The sequence below is a fragment of the Mytilus trossulus genome, chromosome 7 (assembly GCF_036588685.1).
Source record: "Mytilus trossulus isolate FHL-02 chromosome 7, PNRI_Mtr1.1.1.hap1, whole genome shotgun sequence".
NCBI lineage: Eukaryota > Metazoa > Mollusca > Bivalvia > Mytilida > Mytilidae > Mytilus > Mytilus trossulus.
The window spans coordinates 25694589-25721580 of NC_086379.1; the positions used below are offsets into that span (position 1 = coordinate 25694589).

At 30.9% G+C, this 26992-nt stretch overlaps 1 protein-coding gene across 1 annotated transcript; it reads right to left on the reverse strand.

Annotated features, from left to right (window-relative positions):
* Nucleotides 1-8215: 8215 nt before the first annotated feature.
* Nucleotides 8216-26510, reverse strand: LOC134726296 (uncharacterized). The gene is made up of 8 exons (XM_063590695.1): nucleotides 26371-26510; nucleotides 25567-25698; nucleotides 18997-19119; nucleotides 18330-18371; nucleotides 17047-17166; nucleotides 11456-11558; nucleotides 9549-9938; nucleotides 8216-8981 (listed from the first exon to the last, which is right to left on the reverse strand). The coding sequence occupies exons 1-8, from the start codon at nucleotides 26477-26479 to the stop codon at nucleotides 8546-8548; spliced, it is 1455 nt and encodes a 484-aa protein (XP_063446765.1). The 5' UTR covers nucleotides 26480-26510; the 3' UTR covers nucleotides 8216-8545.
* Nucleotides 26511-26992: the final 482 nt, after the last annotated feature.

Genomic DNA, 26992 nt, shown 5'->3' on the forward strand with positions numbered 1-26992 from the left:
AAAAGGCCTTAAACGAGTTACAGCAAATAAAATTACAATGAGATTTTTCAAAAGACCATTTTATCAAAAACAAAAACTTTTTCTTTATAAGATTGTGTGGAAGTGTAGTGTACAGAGTAGAAAAATCATAACTGTCAACAGAATTGTAAGGACCATTGAAAGCATGTATTTTATCTAAAACCTCTAAAGAATTTTTAACACTCCAAAAATAATTAATACCATTATTTTCATAAGCTTTATTACAAAAGTTAATAACCAGTTCTTAGTAGAAAGGGAGGTGGTTAGAAGCACTGATAGATTAGTAGTAGACCACTTACTCGAAGCGGAGATGAAACGGAATTTAAATGTTTTTTTTTGTGTAATTTCGGTAACCAGTACATGGTAGGGACTTTCAAATGTTCAGAAGATGCTTTAAGCTGGGCAGTGGCAGTGTTATGCTTGTTAACGATTTGACTCTCTGTGGTGTACACTGACCTGAATGTAGAGGAATTGATAATTTCGTTTCGTTTTGTTTTTATATGTATATATATCTTACTCTGATACAAATGCGTATAATCATTAACATCTATTTGTAGTATGCTTACCTTTAGGTATTATCATCTTAATAATTTCAATACAGCTTTTTCCTTTATGGTATTTTTGGTAAAGGCACTTAAACTTTTTTTTGCTGTTGCCATATTTTAGACAATCTTTAAAATAAAAACAGACAATACAATATAATGGACATGCAGTAAGACAATAGGAAAAAAAACAGTTAATTTCCACAACAACATGTTTTTTACAAAAAAAGATTGCTTCCTGAAAATAATTATCACTATCAGTTAGTATGAGCAACTAAGAATTAGCAGAATACTTAAAAGTTATTGACAAGATATATCATATGCCATTTAAAACAAAAGAAATCATACTGATTGCAACCTACCGAATTATACAACTTACCGGATTTGTTATTACATACAAGCAACACGACGGGTGCCGCATGTGGATCAGGATCTGCTTACCCTTCCGGAGCACTTGAGATCACCCGCAGTTTTTGGTGGAGTTCGTGTTGTTCATTATTTAGATTTGTATGTTGTGTCATGTTTACTTTTGTTTGTCTGTTTGTCTTTTTAATTTTTCGCCATGACGTTGTCAGTTTTTTTTCTCGATTTATGAGTTTGAGTGTCCCTCTGCTATCTTTCGTCCCTCTTTAAGAATTATCTTTTCTAATTCAAATAAATTACTAAATTCGATGCGGAACAACAAATACTCAAACATAAAGCTTAAAATCTCTACAACAATGAGTTTTAACGTGTATATATGTTCAACACTAACTTTGTTTTGTTTTGATACTTTGAATTACGATCAGTGATGTGGTAAGGACGACAACGTGTCATTTTTCTATTAAATTACATTTTAAAATAACATAGTATTTTTGCGTTTGTCTGAATGTAAATCCAGTTGCAATTATATATACCTGCAAACATTCTGTGTTATAGCAGGCATGCATGTATAAAACATGAAAAGTTTGTATATACATTCACTTACCATCTCAATGAATTTCAGTTAATACGCTGAACAGGACAACCAAGTAAAGAATATTCATATTCCAGAGGTTGTACGGAGGATAAAAACGAATTACTGTTGATATAATATATAAATCGCAAATATAATTTAAACAATGTGCTAATCAACCGTTCCCTTAACTTGATGTACAAAAAACTGGAGGTTTACAAAAACCCATCATTGAACAATTGTACTAATGCGGAAGCCAACATTTAAATAGAAGGTAATCCTAAAGAAAATTATAGAGCATTTGTTTATAACGAAACAAACACTTTGTTACTTCCTCAAATTTATGTTTTTCATAAATAGGAACATTTGTATGTTTTAACTTTAAATTTTTCGAAAAACTAAGGATTTTCTTATCCCAGGCATAGATTTCCTTAGCCGTATTTGGCACAACTTTTTTGAATTTTAGATCCTCAATGTTCTTCAATTTTGTAGTAGTTTGGCTTTATAAATATTTTGATATGAGCGTCACTGATAAGTCTTATGAAGACGAAACGCGCATCTGGCGTATTAAATTAGAATCCTGGTACCTTTAATTAGTATTAAATGTCGCTTCATTAGAATTATAAGAAATATTGAATTACCGTTTGTCTTTAGAGTGTCGTTATGTTTCTGTCTGATGAACGTATATACCACATATTGTATTCATATTATATTTTTTCTAGATAAAGTTTTAGTATTATAAAATTATGTGAAAATTATAGATTATCGTTGATCATTTCAACGAAATTGATTTTCTCGCTTGAGCCGGTACGTTTCATTGAGAATAATAGCATCGTAGATACAAGTATCTTGTCTTGAGGAGGAATAAATCCTACGTCAATGTAAAGAATCACTCTGATTCAAACAAACAATTCTCTGAAACTGACATTACAAAGATGCTTGATTTCTCGATTGACAACATATTAGTTACGTTTGGTGGACGTTTTTTCAACAACCTGTCGGTTGCAATGGGAACCAATTGTGCCCCTCTTCTTACCATCTTGTTTCTTTTTTATTTTGAGGCTGACTTCATACAGAAAGATAAGAATTTAGCAGTATCCATTAACTTTACGTTCCGCTATTTAGATGATGTTCGCTGACGAAATAATACAAAATTTGGTGACTATGTTGGACGAATTTACCCCATCGTACTAGAGATAAAGGATACTACAGATACAGCAAAGTCTGCCTGATATCTTGACTTAAATCTAGAAATTGTTTATGAGGGTCGGTTGCAAACAAAACTTTACTACAAAAGAGATGATTTCAGCTTCCCAATTGTGAACGTTCCATTTCTATGAAGCAACATTCCACCACGAGTTGGTTTTCCGTTATAGAATAACCGTTTCACAGATGATATCAAATATGTGTCTTATGTCGTTAATACAATACCCATCCCTTTTCACGTATGTGACCTACCGAATTAGAATATTTAGGGGATTTGTAATAACATAAGCAACACGACGGGTGCTACATGTGGAGCAGGATCCGATTACCCTTGTTTTTGGTGGCGTTCGTGTTGCTTAGTCTTTAGTTTTCTATTTTGTATCTTCTGTACTATTACTGTCTGTTTGTCTTTTTTTATCTTAAGCCATGGCGTTGTCAGTTTATTTTCTCTCTTTGAGTGTGACCCTCCCTCTGGTATCATTCGTCCCTTTTTAAGACATATATTCAATATACATGGAAAAAAGAAGGTCTTGTTTCGTTAAATGCTTTGAGTTTGAAAAATTTCGATATGGGATGCCTATATAATGAATGCTACATTTTGTACATTTCGACTTTTATCAGCACATTCTAAATACAAATGGCAAAAGAAACTAACAGCTTATCGTTTACAGTTAGATATTTCAGAATCAAATGCAAAAGTGTTCACCATTTGTAATAATAAATTCAGCACTAAATAACAAATTGCTTACCACCAATTCAAAAGTTCCTAGAAAAATTCAAAAGTGGTATTCATTAATTTTCGTAGCATTTGTGACAATTATACACCAATGTCATTATTATTGGAGGAAATAACAACAAAAGAATTTAAAATATATATTCATACAATAGGTGCAAACTCATTTTGTAACTTTTTTTAGACTTCCTTATCCCGCATTTGTTCGTAAAACAAATTGTCAAGTAGGGACACGTTTTTATTCAATCATGTTAAAAGTTCATTTAAAATATCGTATCGTAATTTGTTAAACAGCAAAATTTGTAAATGTATAATTATATATGTAATTATTTATGTATAATTGTAATCCTCTTGTAGCAGCATACGTGTGCCTAAGTTGTAATTGATTGTTTTGCCTTGTCTAGTCTTGCAAAGGAAGTTAGTGAAATGGTTCAATTTCATTTTGCAATATCTTCAAAAAGGAACATATACCACCTGTATGAAATGATTTTGAAAAATCAAAACACAGTATAGTTAACTTCAAATAGGACATAGAGATCAAAATTATTCTTTTGCTTGAAATCTTTCAGATACACTTTGTGAAGAAGAACACTAATTATATCAGTAAAGACACTGCAGATTATATTATTAGAATGATAGAACTTTTGTTCGGCAATGTATTTTTTTTCATTTTTACGGGTTGATATTTCAAAGACAGTCTGTATTGCAATGGGTACTAATCGTACACCTCCACTGGCCGATTTGTATTTGTACTTGTATGAAGCAGATTCATTCAGATCCTTGCAAAAGACAATAGTGACAATGCACCTAACGAACTTTTGAAATTTTACATTTAGATATATTGATAATTTCTTATCACTGCAAAACCCATATATCATATAAACCTTTGAACTCGTAATAAAGGATACTACTGAAACTGGAAGGACTGCTTCATACCTGGATCTTTTTCTTACTATTCACACGGACGGAAGGCTTCACAATAAAGCGTGATGATGTCAACTTTCAAGTTTCCATTTCTCATCAGTAACATACCGTCTGCCTCATCGTATGGTGTTTACATATCTAAATTGGTAAGTTATGCCTGTGTATATTCAGACTATACTGACTTCATAATCAGAAGTGTGCTTCTTACGCAGGAACTGTTCTTACAGAGTTATAAGAAGGATGATTGAAAATGACCTCTGTGCATTTAATGGACACCATCAAGAATTGGATCATCTATGCGATGTGTATGTGTCTTAACTAATGACATTATAATCACTTCTAAGATTATGGTTTACCATCTGTCGTCTTATCTGCTAAATACCAACCGTAACTAATTCCCAAATATGATTGAGTTTTCGCATTACTATACGACGTGTATTTATGCATCCAACATTCTTGCATTTAGTTATGCTGGTCTTTTGAATGTCTGGTTGGACATTATGTTATATCTTATTGTTTGTGATTTGAATTCTGTATTTTTGGTACATTTCACACATGTATTATGTGTTAGTGTAGTTGAGTTACTCGTTGTTCGTCTTAAGTGTTTTTGTTGTATGTTCTAAGTGTTTTAACTGTTTGGTTTTAAATCATCTTGACTTGCATGACAATTATTTTTATTTTTTTATTTTTCGGTATTATGAAAATAGTCTATTGTTTTTTTATAGTGTGTATTCTATGTTGTGATGCTACACTGTACTTACGGGTAGGGTGATGGTAGGCGCCTAAAAAACGTTTAAATCCGCTGCTTTTGTTTTTACCTGCCCTAAGTCAGAAACCTGATGTTCAGTGGTTGTCTTTTGTTGATGTTGTTCATAAGTGTTTCTCGTTTCTCGTTTTTTTTTATATTAGACCGTTGGTCTTCCCGTTTGAATTACACTAGTAATTTTTGTGGCCCTTTCTGGCTTAGTTGTTCGGTGTCAGCCAAGGCTCCGTGTTGAAGGCCGTACATTGACCTATAATGGTTTACTTTTATAAATTGTTATTTTGATGGATAGAATAAGCACCACGAACCCCACCAAAACTATGGGTGATCTCATGTGCTCCGGAAGGGTAAGCAAATCCTGTTTCACATGTTGCAACCGTCGTGTTGCTCATGTTATAACAAAACGATAAATAGTCTAATTCGGTAGGTCACATTCATGAGAGGGAAGGGGATTGTAGTTACGCCTAAGGATATAAATGTCACTTAAAGAAAAAGATAGCAAAACAAAATGCTACAAATATACTTTGAATTATAAAAATATTTATTGCTATGAAAGCAACAAGCCTAATACGATTTATTTCTCATGAGTATTATGAGGAGACGAAATGAACACTTTAACACCGGATATCTTAACCATAAGTCTGACTTTTACCAATAAAAATCAATTTTCTCGTGTGAATATAACGGTATCAATTCGTACAGCTTAATTTTTTAAAGATTAAAACTGAGGTAGTATATATATTGTGTTGTACTTTTGCTGATTTTTTATGTATTCTTTAGATGTTATGCCAGTATACATTTAGTCAAACCTACATTGATTTGGACAGTGTTGTGATATTTCGTTTGATACTTAAATTCGATGAAGATGTCATAACTTTAGAAAAATACTATTCCGGTCATAAAATGAATGAAACTAATGACCAGTGGTGAGTATGATTACCCTGCATTACGAATAGATGTTATACGAACGAGAGAAGTCATTTAAATGTGAATCGTTCAGCCGTGTAACCTAATGCAACATACATTGTGCACAGTGAGGAACAATCTTTTATATGTTCGATAATCATCACTTAATCATTATATGTTTAGATGATCAGGATTAAAACATGTGTAATAAGGTTTCAATTCGTATATGTTTAGTTATCAGGATAATCATGCACACCTCCATTATGTGTATGAACATCCAACACATATTAAAGCAGGTATCTCGTTAATAGTGACACATTTAGGAGGAGACAATCTTTTCATGTAACCACTACCAACAAAATGATACAGTCCAACGACCTGTCATTTTCATACTAAGTCAGGAATATGACATGTGTTGTCAATTCGTTTGATGTGTTATGTCATTTGATTTTGCCATGGGATTAGGGACTTTCCGATTGAATTTTCCTCGGAGTTCAGTTTATTTGGTGATTTTACTTTTTTTCAGAATATTAAAAAGAACTAAAAAGCAAACCTTCGTTACTAGTAAGAACGCCCTACAGAATATGAAAGTTGTGCCTCGAAAACTGTAGAATTAATAAAATTGAAAACGGAAATGTGTCAAAGCGATAACAACCCAAGCATAGAGCAGACAACAGCCGAAGGTCAACAATGGGTTTCAATGTAGCGAGAAATCCTCTCACCTGGAGGCGTCCTTCAGCTGGCCCCTTAAAATGTGTTTACTAGTTCAGTGATAAACCTGGGTTTCATAGCTACCGAAACCTCTCACTATGTTTATATGACATTCGCATCAAATTCCATTATATTGACAACGATGTGGGGATCCGGATATAACTAAACACACAATGTAGCCTAATTCGGACGGACGGAGGAATGAACGAACGTACGGGGATTAAGTAATATGATCCGACATTTTGTCGACTGAGCATAAATAAGCAACCTCTGTTTTCAATAACAATGAACGGTTTAGAGAGTATAAGTATTTGTCTTATGAGTCGGAGCCATTTCAAATGCTGTTTTACAAATGTACCACACTTCACATTTAATATATACCTTAAAACACTATGTTGAGCACTTATCAAACCAATTAGAAAATACTTAAAAATGGTTTCGTATTCACATTTAATGGGAGGGCTTAAGGCCTATCGTCGTTCCGTTTCAACCTTCATATGTTAAATTGTGAGATTTTATGTGAATAATAAACTTAAGATCCAAAGAGGTGTTGTCTATAATTATTTTATTCAAAAATAGAATGTAATAAATAGTATAATCAGCTTTTTTTATGTGCTGTATATTTCGTTTAGTAAAATCTCGGTCTTTTCCTGAAATTTATTCTTACATACTTTTCATTTTTTTTACCCTGTATGCTAACATTGCCTATGTAAATTTTGAAATTGTTTGTATGCACATTGAACGACAAATTTATGTGACGTATAAAATTCTCTGACGTCAGACACTCAAATCAATGAATGTATTCGTAGATAGTAGATTTTTTTGTGTTCTGTTAAATTGTCCCTTTGAACATTGTTATACGATGATGACTGATGTAATCATATTTTGACTATTTTATTTATTGTGTCTGTTTATTAAACGCATCAATGTAAATATAACGGAATTTGATGAGACTGTCATTAAAATGAGAGGGTAAGTGCTATAGAACCAAGTTTAATCCACCATTTTCTTCATTTGAAAATGCCTGTACCAAGTCAAGAATATGACAGTTCTTGTCCATTCGTTTTTGATGCGTTTTGTTATTTGATTTTGCCATGTGATTATTGACTTTTACTGTACAATTTTATATTTTTGTCATTGTATCGACATGGCGTAATTGGGTTTTTATACAAAATGTAAATAAAACAGGTGTTAGTTATACACCTCAAATCACCCCCAGTTTTCGGTGCGGTTCGTTTTAGTCATTATTTTTCTATGTTGTGTCTTTTGTACTATTATTTGTCTATTAATCGGGGTTTTTTTTAGCCATGGCGTTGTCAGTTTATTTTCGATCTATGAGTTTGACTGTCCCTCTGGTATCTTTCGCCCTTCTTTTATAGCTGATTGTCCTCAAATGAAAACAATAATATCAAACAAATACCAAATTTTAAAGGAAAATTCAAAACAGAAAATCCCTTGAAAAAGTACAAAATTATAATCTTAAGCACATCAAACCAATGAAAACAACTGTCCTATTATGGACTTGGTACAGGCATAAGTAAGCATTACTAGCAAGTCTAAAATTAGGAAAAGGAAAATGTATACAGTATTTGTGCTTTACAGTGATGCAATTAATGATGAATGCGCTAAACAAATTTAATATAATTATATTCATTCTTCATAAACAAATCTATTTTGAACGGTCCATGATTGTTATTATAGATAACAATGTCAGAAAATCTCATCTTAACATAGGCAAAATGAAAACAATTGTGTATGATACATATCAACACTTTTAAATTATATGTTTGCCATTACAGTATTATGTCCTAGTAGATATGAACATCTACCTTTGATGTCGCATCGTAAGTTGTATTGTCAAACCGTAATTGGTTTTGATTGTTGGTGAGATCAGTATGGTAAATAGCTATATCTCGAAATTCTTCAATTTGCTTCTGGTGTTTTGTCAACCCATCTTTTGAGGCTTCTGTTTCATTTTCCTCAATTTTATTGTAAACTTTCTCTTCACCCTTTGAAACATTTATTTTTTTATCTTCTTGTAAGACCCGACTGCTCAAGTCTTTGTCATATTTCGTCACTGAGGGATCGAGAACAAAGTACTCGCCTTGTGCCTCGACGGTGTTTGTAGCAATACCCATGTTTACTTCCTTTTTTGTACTAGATTGATTCCTTTCAAGAGTTGCCATCTCAATTCGTTGGTCATCAGATATTAGTCTTATAAGTTGTTCGCTTTTCATCGTTGATCTATTAAACAAAAATACAATATTTACTTTCAACATTATGACAGGTACCTAACAGCGAAAGAATACGAGTTGGTCAAAACAATACACAAATTTGTTGCCGTGAAATTTCTTAAAAACCCTAATGTCGTCAAATTCAATGACCAGACGTCATATTGATTGACCCGACGTTTCATTTTCGGTTGCTTAAAAAAAGGGTTTCAAAATTAAAAACACACAAAAATAATCCGATAAATAAATTATCCGTTTCTATTATATTGATATAATTGTAAAATATTTGCTGCTTAACATTATTCGTGGTGTGATATGGTTGCAATGAGACAAATAACCAACGTAAATTTAATGTCGTGGATACCATGATATGTGATTTCCTGGTTTTCCCAAAGTATGCATACCGCCTGATAGAAAATTTGTGATTCGTTGAACATTTTGAAAATTTATCCACACGTATCCACGAATACCACGAAATTTGGAAACCATCGCATACTAATGTATCCAGTATATAAGCCAACGAACACCCTTATAAAATAGCATATTACGGAATAGCAAGCTATAAACCGATTTGACCTACCCTAATAGATCTTTGGTCCGATAACTACGGAGAGAACCTTGAGTTCTACCTTCTTTTATTTGCTTCTTGTGAACGCCCTCCAAATCTGTCGAAGATTTCATTTTGTCTTCATCAATTTCATAGTAGACACTCTCATCACCATCTGTACTACTGCATCTTTTTATTTCTGGTAATTTCCGGTTCCTCAAGTCTTTATCATATTTCGTAATGGAGGAATCGAGAACAAAGTACTCGCCTTGTGCCTTGTAAGTGTTTAAAGATTTGTTTGTAGAAAGAATATTGTATTCTTCCTTGTTTGTACAGGATGTACTACTATTTAGATTTGTCATCTCAAATCTTTGGTCGATAGGCTGTAGTCTTGTCGTGTTCTTTCTTTTCTTTTTCTTTGATCTGTTTAACATATAAATAATAACTTGGAATCAGAAAAAGGATAAACATATATTTACTAACAAATTTTGACTGGTATCTTTCTACGAGAACATACGAATATATGTTGAAAAATAGAGAGTTAAAAACCTTGTTTAAATCGTAGCGTCTCAATAGATTATCACGATAAAATAAATACCAAAAAAGGTATTTGCAAAAATACAGAATTTGATGATAAATTCAAAATGGAGGGAAATAATGAAACCTTAAAATATCAAACGCACGGTTATATCAACTAACAGATAATAAATAATAACATGTACACGACTAATACATATATGTGGGGGAAAAACAACAATAGTATCTACGCACACGCACGCGGAAAAATATATCGAGAACGTTTGCAATCGCAAGGAACGAAAAATCAGCATGGAAAATTGAAAATTACTGTTCATTGTACCTGGGAACACTCAACAGTGTGGCTGATACATATATATGTTCCTGATAGTATATAAAAGTTCAGAAGTAAAATGGGATGTCAACCTGATTTTATCGCACGATAAACCTACAGCTGTTATATAGACAAAATGAGAAATCCACACTTACATAATTTGTTAAGACTGCAATTTTTTAAATACATTGAAAAAAACTTTGTACAAATACATCAAAGACATACAACTACTACTATCTTAAAAGAACAAGTAAAATATGAATAAATCAATAGGAGCCAAACCTGTTGATACGTAATTATAACATACAAAACATCTAACTAATTAATTTATCCAATATTTCAGAAACAGACGTGAAAAAATTAAAGGTTCATTAAATTAAGTTCGATTGATATTTTATATATATAGTGTGTGTCTTTCTTCTTTATGTTACACTATTGTTTCAGACAATATGAAAGTTGGTACCTATTAAAACGATTGAACCCAATGCATTTACTTGCACCTATCTTAAGTCAGGAATCTGATGTTTAGTTGTTGTCTTTTGCTGATGTGATTAATAAGTGTTTCTCGAGTTATGTATGGAGATTAATTGTGATGAATAAAGGCATAAAATACATATAAAGTATTCAATAATATGAGCCTTTTAAAATTAGTTTGAAGCGCTCACTCATATGAAACGATTGATATTGTGACTAAAAATTAGTACTTTACAATATCATCCTGCGTAAAGTTTGATAATCGGTACTCATTGCATGTAAATGATTAATTGACAGACGATCAATTTCGATCAGGTAGAATATCAACAATCATCAAAAAAATAAACTAGTGCAGTCTCATTCTTGGAACAAGTGTCCAAGAGTACAAATTTATACTGAAGAAACAGAAAGTACTAAACGAAAAATCTAAAGTTTATTGAATGCATACCAAAAATCTAATTACGTCATAAAAACAAACAAACAGTTTGCAAAACACTACAAAAACTATTATTTTTCCAATTTTTTTTTATTTTGAGTGAAGCATGCGAAAATTCATAAACATTTTTTCTCAAATGCATTTTGACTTTTGAGTAAACATGTCAAAAATTCAATTTACCTTCGTCTGCATACATAAATAATAGCCAGTATGATCAGAAATAATATGATTGTGCTTGTTATTCCAACTGAGATACCAACTATCGCTCCAACTTTAAATATTTCTGAAAAAGAAAAAAAAACAGCATTCACAAATCACATGCATGTATATTTTGGAGATAATGATTGCATGATTTATATGTATGATACAAGGTTACAAACATACCCAACAATACAATAAAAAATAACTTACGCAAAAAAGCGATTTCAGGTGTAATACCACCAAATCATGGTACATCACATCCGGTTGCATACGAAAGTAGGTCTAAAAAAATATTCCCTTGAATTTGACCGTTGTAGGTAATTAATCCTACATTTTATTGCAGTAAAACTATTTCTGTGTCATAAACATATGTCTTGGGTATTTCAAAACACCGTTATTTTTTATTTGTGATTTCTATAGAAAATTTTGTAATCTTGAGGTTACATGGTGACTAAACCTTGTACGCAGATAGAATAAGGGGAGAAATTTGATTGGTTAACTTCCAATGATTGTTATTTTCTTATATGCAATGAAATGTTATGTGAAACTTTTTCTATAGAACTGGACAGGATACAACTTTACTCATGCCAAGAAAATCAATGGTGGTATTACACCTTCATACGTTTTAAGCAGGCGCATTGATTTGTATGTTTTAGTATGGCGTTAATTATCACTGAACTAGTATATATTTGTTTATGGGGCCAGCTGAAGGACGCCTCCGGGTGCAGAAAGGAGTAGGGGCAATAAGGCCCTTATTTGGCCCAAAAATTACTGCAAATTTTAAAGTTATCATACATATTCTTAAATTACTGAAAACTTGTCTAAGGTATAAGGTACTAAGAAAAACAAAACAAATTTGACATAGAACAAGTTACCATGGCAACAAATCTTAACCTAATTTGCATATTTTGTTAAATTTTGTGATTTTCCTTGATTTTTCATCAAATTTGAAGTATATTTTAGACTGAAAAAGTATGTGCTCACCCAAGAAACAACTTTATATTTGGTGAGATAATGCCAATAGTTATAATAAAGCTTTTGTTACATTATTTTGTTGTTTCTCGGCTGCGCAGGATGTTTCCTAGACGGAAATAAAGTCAGAAAACTACATATTTTTTGTATTTTTCATCGTTTTTGTGAAAATAGTATATATTATGACGTAATTGTGACGTCATAAAATAAAAATCTTCATGTTTTTCATTCATATTTCTTGACCCTATGCATTTCTAAACGTTATGTGCCAATTTGAAATAGTTATCAAACATTTCATTTTCTTAGGCCAAAACTAGGGCTTAATGCCCCTACTCGCTACATTGAAGACCTGTTGGTAACCTTCTACTGTTGTTTTTATCTTTGGTCGGGTTGTTGTCTCTTTGACACATTCCACATTTCCATTCTCAATTTTATTTACAATTAAAAAACTCACTGATATTTAAATATCCGAGGTTTTCATCAATTGCTATTGACGAAACGTGATTTAATATGCAAATTCAACAAGAAAAATATATAGATAGACGCAAAATTGCATAAGTGTTAATTTCATGTCGATAAATTATCGGCTGATCAGTAACATTTTGCTAAAAACTGTTCATGCTTATCGATATTTTATAATTATTGCTACGATAATTACTAGTGGAGTTTAAAAACCACGGAAAACAGTACGATGCAGTTCCGTTTGACAACAAACGCTCATTATCGAAAAATGGGAAAAAAGAATTTGATGATTACACTATTTTGTTGTTTTTGTTGATAAAAAGTAAAATCACAAAAATACTGAACTTAGAGGAAAATCTAATCGGAAAGTCCATTATTACATGGCAAAATCAAATGAAAGGTTGTTTTTTTTTTTCATTTCACTTGATAATATTTGTGCTCGTTTTGAGATTAATGAAACCTCAGTCTTTTTTTGAAAACAATGTTTTTTTCTTAATCATTTGGCAAATTATTCGATTGCATTTAACCTTTCCACTCGAGGTCGTGTTTCATTTCATATAAAAATCTTAAAAAAGAAGAAAATCCACAGAACGGGATTGTTCATTATGTCGTATGTTTATCTACATCATGTACATTTCCGAAATCAAACACATCCCCAATGTTAAATATTTTTGTATAATTGTAATTCTATATCCACGGAACTTTGTTGTAACAACAAATCTTTTGCAACACGAACAACTTGTCTTTCCTCTGTGTAATTTTAAGCTTGGGATATGGGAGATGATTTTTTTAACTTTTGAAGGCCATATATTCACTTGCAACATTTTTTCATGCATTGATTTATTGTATTGTAGGGTGGCTTTTTCCTTTGCGTTTACATTTTAATTACTTTCGTTGTTCTTTTTATTGATATTACGTTTTTTATTGTTTTCTCTGTCTTCTTTTCTTCTTTTCTCTTTTCCCTTTTCGTTTTCTGTAGTTCCTTTGTTTTCATCTTTGTTATTACTGTCTGTGGTATCATCGTTATGCTCTACGTCTAAAATAAAGAATCTTCATTGTTCAAATTATTTTTGTAATCAAACAAACAGATTTCAGAAATTTGTCGAAATTTTGTGTAAAGGTTCTTTAAGTTCATACATAAAAAAAACTAATGAAAACAGCAATTAACCTTTCGTAGGAACGCTCAAAGCCTATATAATTGAAATCAAATAATGAATAAGAACCAAAATTGTTGAATCTGGTATGTTTTGTTAGCTATTGTTCGTGTGTATCTCTGTCCTATATGTTCTCCCATTTATTTGTATTGTAGTCGTGGCATGTAATGCTATCATTTTAATGTTATCTTTAACATTGTCATAAAAGCGGGAGGTTTTGCATGCCATAAAACCAGGTTCAACCCACCATTTTTTTCTTAAAATCTCCAATACCAAATCATGAAAATTGCAATTGTTATTTTATAATATGTTTCTGTGTATGCTACATGTTAATGTTATGTTTCTGTTGTGTCGTTGTTCTTCTCTTATATTTGATGCGTTTCCCTGAGTTTTAGTTTGTAATCCGGATTTGGATTTTTTTTTCTGAATCGATGTAGGTTTTTGAACAACGGTTCTCCACTGTTGCCTTTATTGAAGACCGAAATGACAAAAATACTATAGGAATAATGTGAGGGATGTATTGTGGAAGTAAGATATAAATTGTTTGAAATTTAATAGAAGAGTTTTACACTGCAGGCGCTTACTGTCATTTATAAGTATAAAAGAACACGCATAAGAAGAAATTTCCTACTTAATTATTTGGTGCGTATTGGAGCTAATGATACCGTTAATGTAATTTAATTTTTATTTTGAATTTATTGCTGCTTGTATTTTAAGGAACTTTTATTGATTTTCCAAAATGACTTTGGGCATTACAATATTGTGTTGGTCTGATTGTTTTTGGAAATTATTTTCAAAATCTTCCCAAAACTACGACTGGCAAAATATGTATGAAATGAGAAGCAATTCATAAACGTGTAGGAATTAATTATTTATATTTCACTAGGTATGAAAATAGTGTGATACTATTTTGAATAGAATAACTTTATATTTTCTTCGGGTTTTTGTCATTTGTAATATCCAATGATCTATTTAATCAATGTTACTTTTGTTTTATTATCGTGAATCTAGTGTGACGTACACGTGCATTTCAACGCAAAGGAGTTTAAACATGCTTACGTGAACTGTTTTACACGAGTTTCCCATGACACTCATTTTAAACTCACATGATTCTCATTTGAAGCTCACATTAACTTTTTTCGTGAAATTCACATGAATTTTGAAAAATTTTTATTCAAATAACCAAAGTTTTCAATATTGATTAAAACATGAAAAAAACTCATTTTGGTTAAACATTTCGATAACTACATTGAAATTCACTTCAAAAAATCGAAATTAGACTCATGAGAATTTCGATTCATGTAAAAATCATGTGGAAAGTTAATGCAAGAATAAGAAAGATCGAGGTGAATTTCATATGAGATGTATGTGAGAAAAATTTACCTGTGTAAAGCACGTAGTTTTTGAAAATGATAAAAGCTAAGTAAAATTTTCTATCATGGATTTTTGTGTCTTTGGAATGATGTTTAATTGACGTTTACCTTTTACCTGTATAAGTATGTGTATATGTAACAGTGAATTTGTATAATCAGTGATTATGTAGAATCCCTGAAATTTTCAGAGATTATGTAGAATCACTGGCCAGTTTAGGGATTATATAATATAATCACTAACATTTTCAGGGATTATGTATAATCACTGGAAAAAACGTCAGGGATTATACATAATAACTGGAATGATGAAATAGTTTTATTTATAAAGAAAATTAATAAAAGTCATGTTAAAACAGCAAGACACTGTATAAACATAAATTGTAAAATGTTAAGCACAAAATATCAAAATGATAACCCGTTTTAAATGGTAGGCACACTATATTAAAATGTTGAACACAATGTATTAAAATGATATGCTTAACATCTGTTTATACCAAAATATCTACATTTTAGAAAAAAAAATCTTCACAAATTAAATATAAAAATATTTTATAACCCGCCTAAGAGAAATAAAGTGTTCAGTAAAAACATATGTAGTTACCCCCCCCCCTTCTCAAAAAAGGGAATAAGCAACCTCGAACTGCATGGTTCGAGCATGATAACATGTTTTTGGCCAGGCGTTATCCTTTTTTAGACTTCTGATGAACAATTACAATTATATTTTTTCATTATTGTCTTTCCTTTTTTACCCATGCGGAATTGCAATGAGAATATAACACCAAATGCCAGCATCTTTGACAATTTTGTTTTAATTGTCAATCCTGAGTTTTTCTACACATTTAGATGTCTATCTTCTCTCTGTTTGAATTTCTATAAATAAAAAAACCAAAAAAAACCCAGATTTTCCATAATCTTCTTCACCATTTGTTTTACATGTAACGCAAATAATATGCCCTGTTGATTTTCAAATAGGACATATATATCAATTTTTTTACGCTGGCTTTTAATAAACAAACAATACATGTAAATTTATCGCTATAAAGGGAATCTTGATATCATTAATTTTGAAGTCTTCAACTTTATTTTCAAACCGTGTGTTGGTTATATCTTTAAGATCATCCTCTGTGTTTAAAAACAAAATTAAAAGAATATGACGGTAAAAAATTATAATTTGTCTATATTTTTTTTTATCAAACAAAGGATCCATTAATTATTCATTATCCCTGAAATTATATTAGGGAATTTGTAGAATAATTTTTAAAATGTTTAGTGATTATGTAAAATCACTGGTCATTTTCAGGGATTATATATAATTACTAATGATTTAAGTGATTCTACATATTCTCTGAAAAATCAGGGATTCTACATAATCCCTGATTATACAAATTCACTGTAACATATACATTTTTGCTATTCCTTGAGTACTAATGTTTATGATTGCATTGGGAACGATGAAAAACGCATTTAAATGTTTAACCAAATGTTAATTCACTGAAGGAATGTATGCAGAATTCTCAACAAGAAATTTAGTATTCACAAATATTAAGGATTTTCCCAATAAACAAAAAATAGGCACCAACGAAAACACTACTTAATTTCCACTTCTTACGGTCAATTGTAGTTTTTTCGCATTGTTCGGTTTCACCAACTCCTCTGTTTTCTTTTTTATTCATACTTTTGTTTTCGTCGTCTGATTCACCGGATGTAGCATCATCGGAGTTTAGTGAACCTACAAACAAAATAGAGATAAATCACAATCTCTGGCGTAGAGCTCATATCCGTTCCGTTCAATACTTCGTAACACTACACTCAAAATCACCTCTGCCATGAGTCATATTAAGAGCAGTATTGCGGAGCATGTATGAAACGAATATGAACTGTACGCCGGATATTAGATTCACAACACATTCCAAAAACAGCTGCAGTTCTTGTATAGATATTGTAATGAACCATTCATTCAAACATTAGAATCATAAAACCTGAATTGTTAAGTTACCAACTTTAGGATAAAGGACATTCTCGTCGTGAAATTATATTGCTGTAATTCACTGCAATGGCGGGTGAATCAATATTCAAGATGAATTGTAATCGAAATTACCCTTGTGAAATCTACAGTATTTTTATATGAAGGATATTTTGTTACAAAGTATGCGTAAATAACGGGAATTCTTTACAATGTTGTTGTTAAATTATATTTTGCATTTTTCAAAGAATACAATGTATTCAATTTGAATAAAGGGGTTGCTTGCAACATATATGCTTCATATTTAAATTTGGAAGGACAAGTTAAATTCATAACGGTCCTCTTATCGTAAGATTGGTCTCCTTTAGAAATATGTAACAAATAATTTCAAAAGATGAATCCTCCAACAGATAAACCTTTATTCTTGTAATTTTTCATTTATAAATACTGTTCAAACTAAGAAGATCATCATATCTTCAATAAAACAGCTACGCAAACCCATTACACTACATGCTTATGACAAGTAGGTGTGTAAAGGGGTAAATTATGGTTGTGAGCACTGTAAATTAACCCTATCACTTACAGTGACAGTTTCGTAACAGCACAATACTAGACAGAAGTGCATAACTCAGTTTAAACATTATTGACCTATTATATCGGTGATATGTACAAACAAATTGATATATCGGTGATAAGTACAAACAAATTAAAATATAGTTGAAAGTACAATTTCAACACTAGAAAGTAATATTTTTGACTTTATAGTTAGTCATTACAAGTGTAAAGCTCCTTTAAAAAATATTATATAATCATTTTCATTCCTAAACTAATGAAATATGTATTATTTGTATGAATCCTTGTGTTAATATAAATTATTTTTCCATCATTTTTATTTTGAAATCCTTGTTGGTACTTCGTCAACTTTTTACCTATATCATTAGCGCGCCGCTTATGCCGATTCTGTAATTCTTCTGCAATTAAAAAAATAAAATTGTTTGGATATAGTAAAAATGGACAGTAAAAATGTAAAAAAAAATATTTCTCAGCTCTTAGGATTAATAAGAACAATTCTTTTGATTTAATTGACAATGGAATCGATTAAAAAGTTTGGAGCAGCAAACATCTGAAAAGTGGCAAGCAACACGAACCATCAATACTATTTTTTATCTTCATTTTTTTTTAAATGCCTAGAAAGTGTGAAAAGGGGGGATAAATTTCCCTTGCAAGAATACATTATTAGTATTATTTTTGTCTATTCGTATATATTGACATTATGTTACCAATTGATAAACTTGCAATATTGATGTTAGTGGTTCATGTTTTTCTCTGATAAACCAAGAATGGTCGTGGTACAATGGATGGTTACTTATACATGTAGTAGAAACGACGATACAATGTTTATTTACGGTAGCAATACAATTCGTTATAAAGAGTGAAAAACAAGCATCAAAAACTTTTAGACGTAAACATGATAATGTTGTGTGTTCAGAACTTATATGTTTTTTTTCTATATAGAGAAATGACCATTTGGTTACAGCTAGAACTATAACTGTGCACATTTCAACATAATTGAAATTTAGTTCGTTATTTGCTTACCTATGAAAACAGACAATAATTCTCTGCAGTCCTTCATCGTGCAGCTGTTGTTTCCAGCGCATTTTGTACATGGAAGTTTTGACTGCTCCACCAAACATTCCTTAGTTATATTCTTATGCATAGCTGTATATTAAGAATTTGTATGAAATTATTAATCGATTGATATATACAACTTATGTAATGAAATAACTTTAACGACACTAGATGTTTGCATAACGTTTATCAATATTTGTTTTTTATTTCAAATGTTTTTAACTTGAACATGAATAATTAGCAGCAAAATATAACAGCCAAAACGTCGGTCAACAACATTTTTTTCATGATAAGTGCGAACCATCAGTTCAAGAGGGACTATTACCAGTTGGAAACATAATTCTCAATCAAACAATCCAGAGTTAAAAACACTTCATTAATTGTATGCTTTCGAAGCACTTTTCTGGAATACATTTTAAAGATAGAAGAAAAAAACATAATAATCAAATCCATCATAGATGAAATTAACCTTAAGTACTTCAACCAAAAGTTTCTAAATATTTTATCATATATTAAACGTATTTTTCAAATATTGTCAGTTACGGATCAATGACTATTGAACAACAAATGGAAGTTTTCAACGACCTAGACTAGCTATATATTTTACCTTTGAAATAAGTAGATCGTATATAAGTATTGATAAAAAAGATGACAAACGAAATAATTTATTCCTAATTAAATTCTTGTTATGATTTGTATGTTGTTGTGTGTTTTGTGAATTCAGGATTTTTTTCTAGTTCGGAACAATCGATTCTAAGTAAATTTTGGACTTTTGTTATTCATGTTTTGCTTATGAAATATGAAAGTAGTATAAGGGTAGTAGTCTTAATGCAGAGATCGGTCTGGATACGTTCAACATAATTTATCAAATTACAATTGCTTTTTCGATTGTACAGTTAAATGAGATTAATGATAACATCATGTCTCAAAGTAACTGATTAAATTGATGCTTAAACTGCAAGTAATCATGATAACATATGAGTACAAAGAATTCTAAAATAACCCATTTCAATGATGTTAAAAAAAAATAAGAACTAATATATATATTTATATAACTGTAGAATTTTTGTTAGAAAGGATTTTATATAATAAATTATAACTTCTTTAATTTAATGAACCACAAAGATTTAAAACATACAGTATATACATGCACACTTTGTCACTGATTATGACCTGTTTATACTTTACAATGATTAATATCGGAATAAGTTTGACTTTAATTGAATAAATAAAGGCAACAGTAGTATACCGCTGTTTAAAATATACCAATTGATAGAAAAAAACAAATGCGGGTTGCAAACTTAAACTGAGGGAAACGTATCAAATATAAGAAAACTACGACACAACACCGACACGTCACACACAGAAACGAACTATAATGTAACAGTGGTCATTTTCCTGACTTGGTACAGGGCATTTAATGAAATAAAGGTTTGTTAAGAAGTTTGTTTTTGTCTCTTTGAAATCTTCTGGACTATTTGTATTTCAGGGTGCAGTCTCGAGAAGTTACAACATGGATGTAAGAGAGTAATCAGTTAAAATCATATTTAAAATTGTAATAGAATTGTTTTTAAAAAATCTTAACAAAAGATATATTTAAAACTTGTTCCATTTTACATGTCCATATTTTTTTTTCATTTCAAACAACGGTTTTCACATTTATTGTTTGTGCTAGCTAGATGAATTTTCACATTTCTGAATTTTTTTATCATAATTATTGCCTTACAGCTACACACAATTTGAATTAAACAGATGTTAAATGTTCTCCTACCTATAAATGCAAATATGACAATAATCCCAATATAAACAAAGGATTTTAATCCCCATGAGTAACAGAATATTATAACCTGAATATAACATTTATTATTAAATGTACATGCTTTCATTAAATGTATGTACAATACCTTTTACCTAGGCTAATGTTGACTTTCAATACTGTTATTTGTTTTTACTAAAGTATTAAATAAATCAACTAATATGCTTAAAGTATACGAAACTATTTTAACAAGTTCAGTATTTATTTTTCACTAAATATTGTCACCAATTTTGAATTATTTGGTGAGAGAACATCATCTTTATAGTGGATATTAAAGTTAAAGGATATTACAAAATTCCTATCTTTCTTCCTTAGAAGTACCTGTATGAATAGTTATCAAAGGTACCAGGATTATAGTACGCCAGACGCGCGTTTCGTCTACATAAGACTCATCAGTGACGCTCATATTAAAATATTTATGAAGTCAGCCTCATTATAATAAAGGAACAAGTCGGCAAAAAGGAGGACCAATTCGTTCCCATTGGAATGCAAGCAGTCCTCCAAAAGTAACAAATATGTTGTCAATCAAGCATCTTTATAATGTAAGTTTCAGCGATTTTTTATGTTTGAAACAAGGTGATTCTTTACAAAGTACGATTTATCCTTCCCTGAGACAAGATACTTGTATCTAAGTTGGCTATTCTTATTTATGAAACAAGACAAAACCAACCCTTTCAATTTGCCTTTAGTTTGGAATGGGGAATACTTGTGTAAAGTGTAGAAAAGTCAAATGTTTTAGCACAGTGGAATCACCTTTTTTCGTGGGTACTTTGAAATTTTTTAGTATCCACAACTGATTCACGCCACCTCTAAAATAGGCAGTTTCACAATCAATTTAAAGCCCAGCTTTGGTTAACTACAGAGACACTGAACTGCTACAAGAATAAGCAACAACATGCTTAGATGCGGTGTATTTGATAACGACTGCAATATATTCCGGACTTGGAACTAGAAATTTTATCAAAAATGGCTATAATTGAACTCATTATACATAGATAACAAGATATAAATTTTGTATCTACACAAGACGATAGTTTCTTCTACAAAAGACTCACCAGTGATGCTAAAGTATAGCTTAATCCAGACAAATTCCGAGAGCTTTGCATGATATATTTCGTCTTATAAATTTCATAGCAGCAAATTAAAATAAAAAAAAGGTTTTTTGTGTCCATTTCTAGTTAAGCTCGTACTTCTTTGGCTTTATAAATATTTTGATAAGAGCGTCACTGATGAATAAAGGCAACAGTAGTATACCGCTGTTCAAAACTCATAAATCCATGGACAAAAAACAAAATCGGGATAACAAACCAAAACCGAGGGAAACGCATTAAATACAAGAGGAGAACAACGACACAACACCGAAACGCAACACACACAGAAACGGACCAAGCATCAGACAAAATCCCACGAAAATAACAAATATAACATCTAAACCAAATACATGAATTTGGGACAAACAAGTACCGTGCCACGTCTTATCTTAATATCTCAAAAATAAGAGAAAACAAACGACACAACATTAAAATGCAACATACACAGTAACGAACAATAATATAACAATGGACATCTTCCTGACTGGGTACAGGACATTTTTAAAAAGGAATAAAAATGGTGGCTTGAACCTGGTTTTGTGGCATGCCAAACCTCGCACTTAAATGGCAAAGTTAAATATAACATTGAAATGACAACATAATATTACAGGACTACAATACAAATAAATAGGAGAACAAATTAGACAAAGAAACACATGATTACATAGATAACAAAACGAATCAGGTTTAAAATTCAATACGTCAAAAACGCGCCTCGTCAACACAAGACTCACCAGTGACGCCCAGATATAAAAGATCGAAAGTGAAAAAAAGTACAAAGTTGTACAGCACTGAAGATCAAAAGTTGAAAAAGTTGTGCCAAATACGGCGTAGTTTTTATGCTTGGGATAAGAACATCCTTATTATTTAGAACAATTAATGCTATTGTAAACAGTAAATTGTATCAAATGAATATGAAAGAGATATACATAATAAAACGGAAGTATTAACTAATTACTGAAAACTTAACCTGAATACATAATGCTAAGACCAACACAAAATAGACACACCCGACTCAGTTCAGGCCTAAACGCAGCAAATCATAAATTTTAAAATGACGTCACATACGATGGCGAAAAGGCACAAACATCACGCCACATTTGAATTTATGAAATTTAGAAACAGCATGACGTCACATATGAAAAACTATAATTCAAAAGTAAGATAGAATTAGGATTGATTTAAGATTATATTAGAACTAAAAACTGATATTACATTTGAGTCTTACATAGACGAAACGCGCGTCTGGCGTACTAAATTAAAATCCTGGTACCTTTGATAACTATTTACACCACTGGGTCGATGCCACTGCTGGTGGACGTTTTGTCCCCAAGGGTATCACCAGCCCAGTAATCACCGAAATGAAAATCAATTATGTGGTCATTTTTATAAATTTCCTGAACATAAAACTTAGAATTTTCGAAAAAACTAAGGATTTTCTTATACCAGAAATAGATTACCTTACACGTACTAGGCACAACTTTTTTGGAATTTTGGATCCTCAGTGCTCTTCAACTTCGTACTTGTTTGGCTTTATAAAAATTTTGATATGAGCGTCACTGATGAGTCTTATGTCGACGAAACGCGCGTCTGGCGTATTAAATTCCAGTCCTTGTACCTTTGATAAATACTTATGATATCCCAAGGGACTTCTATGATTTACTAAAAAAAGACTTTTTCTGTTTCTTCGAAGGGAAATTACAAATGTTGTAAATCTATAAAACTTGGGCGACAGTAGTTAACCGATGTTCAAACCTACTTTATAAAATATAAGCTGAGGTAATAGCAAATGATTTACATGTAAAGTAAGAGGTTTAGTTAGCTAAAAATCATATTAAATCCACCATGTTCTATGTAAGAAAATGCCTGTACCAAGTCAGGAATATGACAGTTGTTGTCCTTTCGTTTGATGTGGGTTTATTTTATTTTGCCATTTGATTAGGGAGGTTCCGTTTTGAATTTTCCTCGGAGTATATTGTAAATAAACTCAGTATGTGTGTCCATCCGTCTGTTCGTCTGTTCGTCCGTCCGTTCGTCCGACTTCAGGTTAAAGTTTTTGGTCAAGGTAGTTTTTGATGAAGCTGAAGTCTAATCAACTTTAAACTTAGTACACATGATTTTTCTTTTTTTAAAACAAAATTAGACTTTTGACCCCATTTTCATGGTCCACTGAACATAGAAATTAAAAGTGTGAATTTCAGGTTAAAGTTTTTGGTCAAAGTAGTTTTTGATGAAGTTAAAGTCCAATCAACTTGCAACTTAGTACACATGTTCCCTATTGGTTGATCTTTTTACTTTTAAGGCCAAATTAGATTTTATACCCAATTTCACGGTCCATTAAACATGGAAAATGATAATGCGAGTTGGACATCCGTGTACTTTGGACACATTCTTGTTTATTTTCTATATTTCTAGCTTGCTGTTTGAATCTTCAGTTTATTGTTTTCATAATCGAAATTTTAAATGAATATTTTATTAGTCATTTATGTTAAGAGAGAGAAATCTATTTTTTTTTTCAGTTTTCAGTAGATTTATCTGACTCACTTGTTGATCTTTAATGAAGCACGGTAATGTTTAATTCTTAAAAAGTAAAATAACAAAAATACTGAACACCGACGGAAATTTGAAACGGAAAGTCCCTAAACATATGGCAAAATCAAATGACAAAACACCATAAACGGATGGACAACAATTGTCATATTCCTGACTTAGTACAGACATTCTCAAGTGTAGAACCTGGTGGATTGGAACTGTTTTTATAGCGCTACAATTCTCACCTGTATGACAGTCGCATCAAATTTCATTATATATATGACTATGCGTAAACAACACATACATTTGCACTCACACAACATCTTTTTATATCTATTATAGGTAAACTTGTCAAAATAGGTATACAGCCATCAATACCGTGTAACAAGCTCAATCAAAACAAAAAAATCAAACATATAACAAAGAAGCACAAAAAAGAAAATATAAGATTAAACAACTACATGCATTACTACTTATATGTATTAAAAATCAACCCAAATGGCTGCATGACGAAGTTGTGTGTTTGATGTTGGAATGTTCACACGGGAAGATATATCAACGTATTTTGTCTTTAAAAGTATTTTAAATATTATAATAAAACAATAACATTATGACATATAATAGAACAATGACATATAATATAACAATGACATAGATGATAGGATGTTATAAGTACAAAACTACGTCATATGTACCAAAGAAACACAAAAAGTAGCACGTACAAAGCACACCAGCAAAAATGAAAGATATTACAAACAACACATTGATGTAGAATAATTTTGTAGTTCAAAGTATTTTCAAAGTCATGATAGAACATTAAGATAATAACCTTTTATCAGAACAATCAAAATAGAGTCCTTTGAAATCGTGTTGTTTTGTTTCGCTTTTCAGTGTTCTTTCCTTCCATTATTTTCCACTTAAACATGTTAAAGTTTATGTGTTTCTCACGGTTTTAATTTGCAACCCGTTTTTTTCTTACTATTGATTGATGACTTTTGAACAGCGGTATACTACTGTTGCCTTCATTTATTCATGTTATTTGTTAAGTATTGAATAAATTAAGGTGTATTTATTAACAATTATTAGTTAAATGCTTACCGGTTTGAATCACCATCTTTATTTTTTCCATGCAGTCGTTTTCGTTGTTAAAGTTTCTATGAATGCATAAAAACAACTCGTCGACGCCATTATAGCCTTTGCAATGCCAATTTACTGTATTTGCGACTTCACCTAAAAGATTCCAAGAGGTCAAAATATAAATATAAGACTTTAAACTATTCATCAACAACTTTTTGTCTAAGATTGCAAATATTTGCAATTTTTTCATTCAGGGAATCCATAACTAGGAATTAAGATTTATAGAACACATATTTAATTGTTTTATTGTCAAACCATACATAAACAAAACAAAACCAAATCAATAAATTATAAATTATTTTTTTAAGCTGAGCTGATTATTGAGAACAAAACAAAAATGGTAGTAACATATAAATTTACAGAATTGTAGTACATATAAATTTCAGGACAACTTGGTAAATAATAATCATAGAAATTGGTTGAAAATTCGCAAAATTGTTGTAATATGCATTAAAAAAAATCTTTCATAAACTGAACAACTATATTATGACTTTCCTTGTTTAAACTGTGACTTCCTTGTAAGGTAATCACCCTTCGTGTGTTTTCTGAATATGATGTGTCCCTAAACCGTATCAATTTTTTAAGATTTCTATATTTTGATTTTTTTTTAAATAGTTTAGCTTTACATTTTGCTTATCTTTCGTTTTTCTTCAATTGCTGTAGAGAGATCGTAGTTTTTGTGGTTTTAAAGGTGCTAGGATTATTTTAGTTTAATAGCAGTCCTTCACGATTTAAACATTTTATTTGGAAAGTCCAATAACTTACCTTTTCCATAAATTCCAGTTAAGACGTGGAAAACAACAACACAAGAAAGAATGTCCATATTGCTGATCATGAGGATAGACCTGAGAGATAAATAAGTGTGATGGTTCATAGATCATATTTTTTAAATACACATGAAATTTGTACCTTGTGATTTCCGAAATTTAAAAAAAAACTTAAATGATAGGAAAGCGTAGGTAGTAAAATAGTTATATAGTACTTTCTTTAATGCGGAAGAAAACGATGATATAAGTAGTAATTCTATAAATAATAGTTAAGCGTATGTCATGAACGGAAAAATACCCTACTTAGAGCAATTATATTCTACTTCATAGAACACTTGTAATTTTTTTCTAATTATGGCCACTTTTTCAAATTAAACTAAAATATAAAGGTTGTCTTTTGTTTTTAAGGTGTCGTTTTGTTTGTTTCTGTTCATTTACATCTAAATCAATTAAAGTAAATTGTTATCTATATTATTTATTCTTTTGTATATCTGTTAATGTTTGTTAATCGTGATTATGTTGTAACTTTAACGGCGTTTCTAGATGTAATGATGTAATGAATAAGTTACTTTTCATTTTATTAAAAAATATGGTGTTTACTATTTCATATTTTTAGTAAC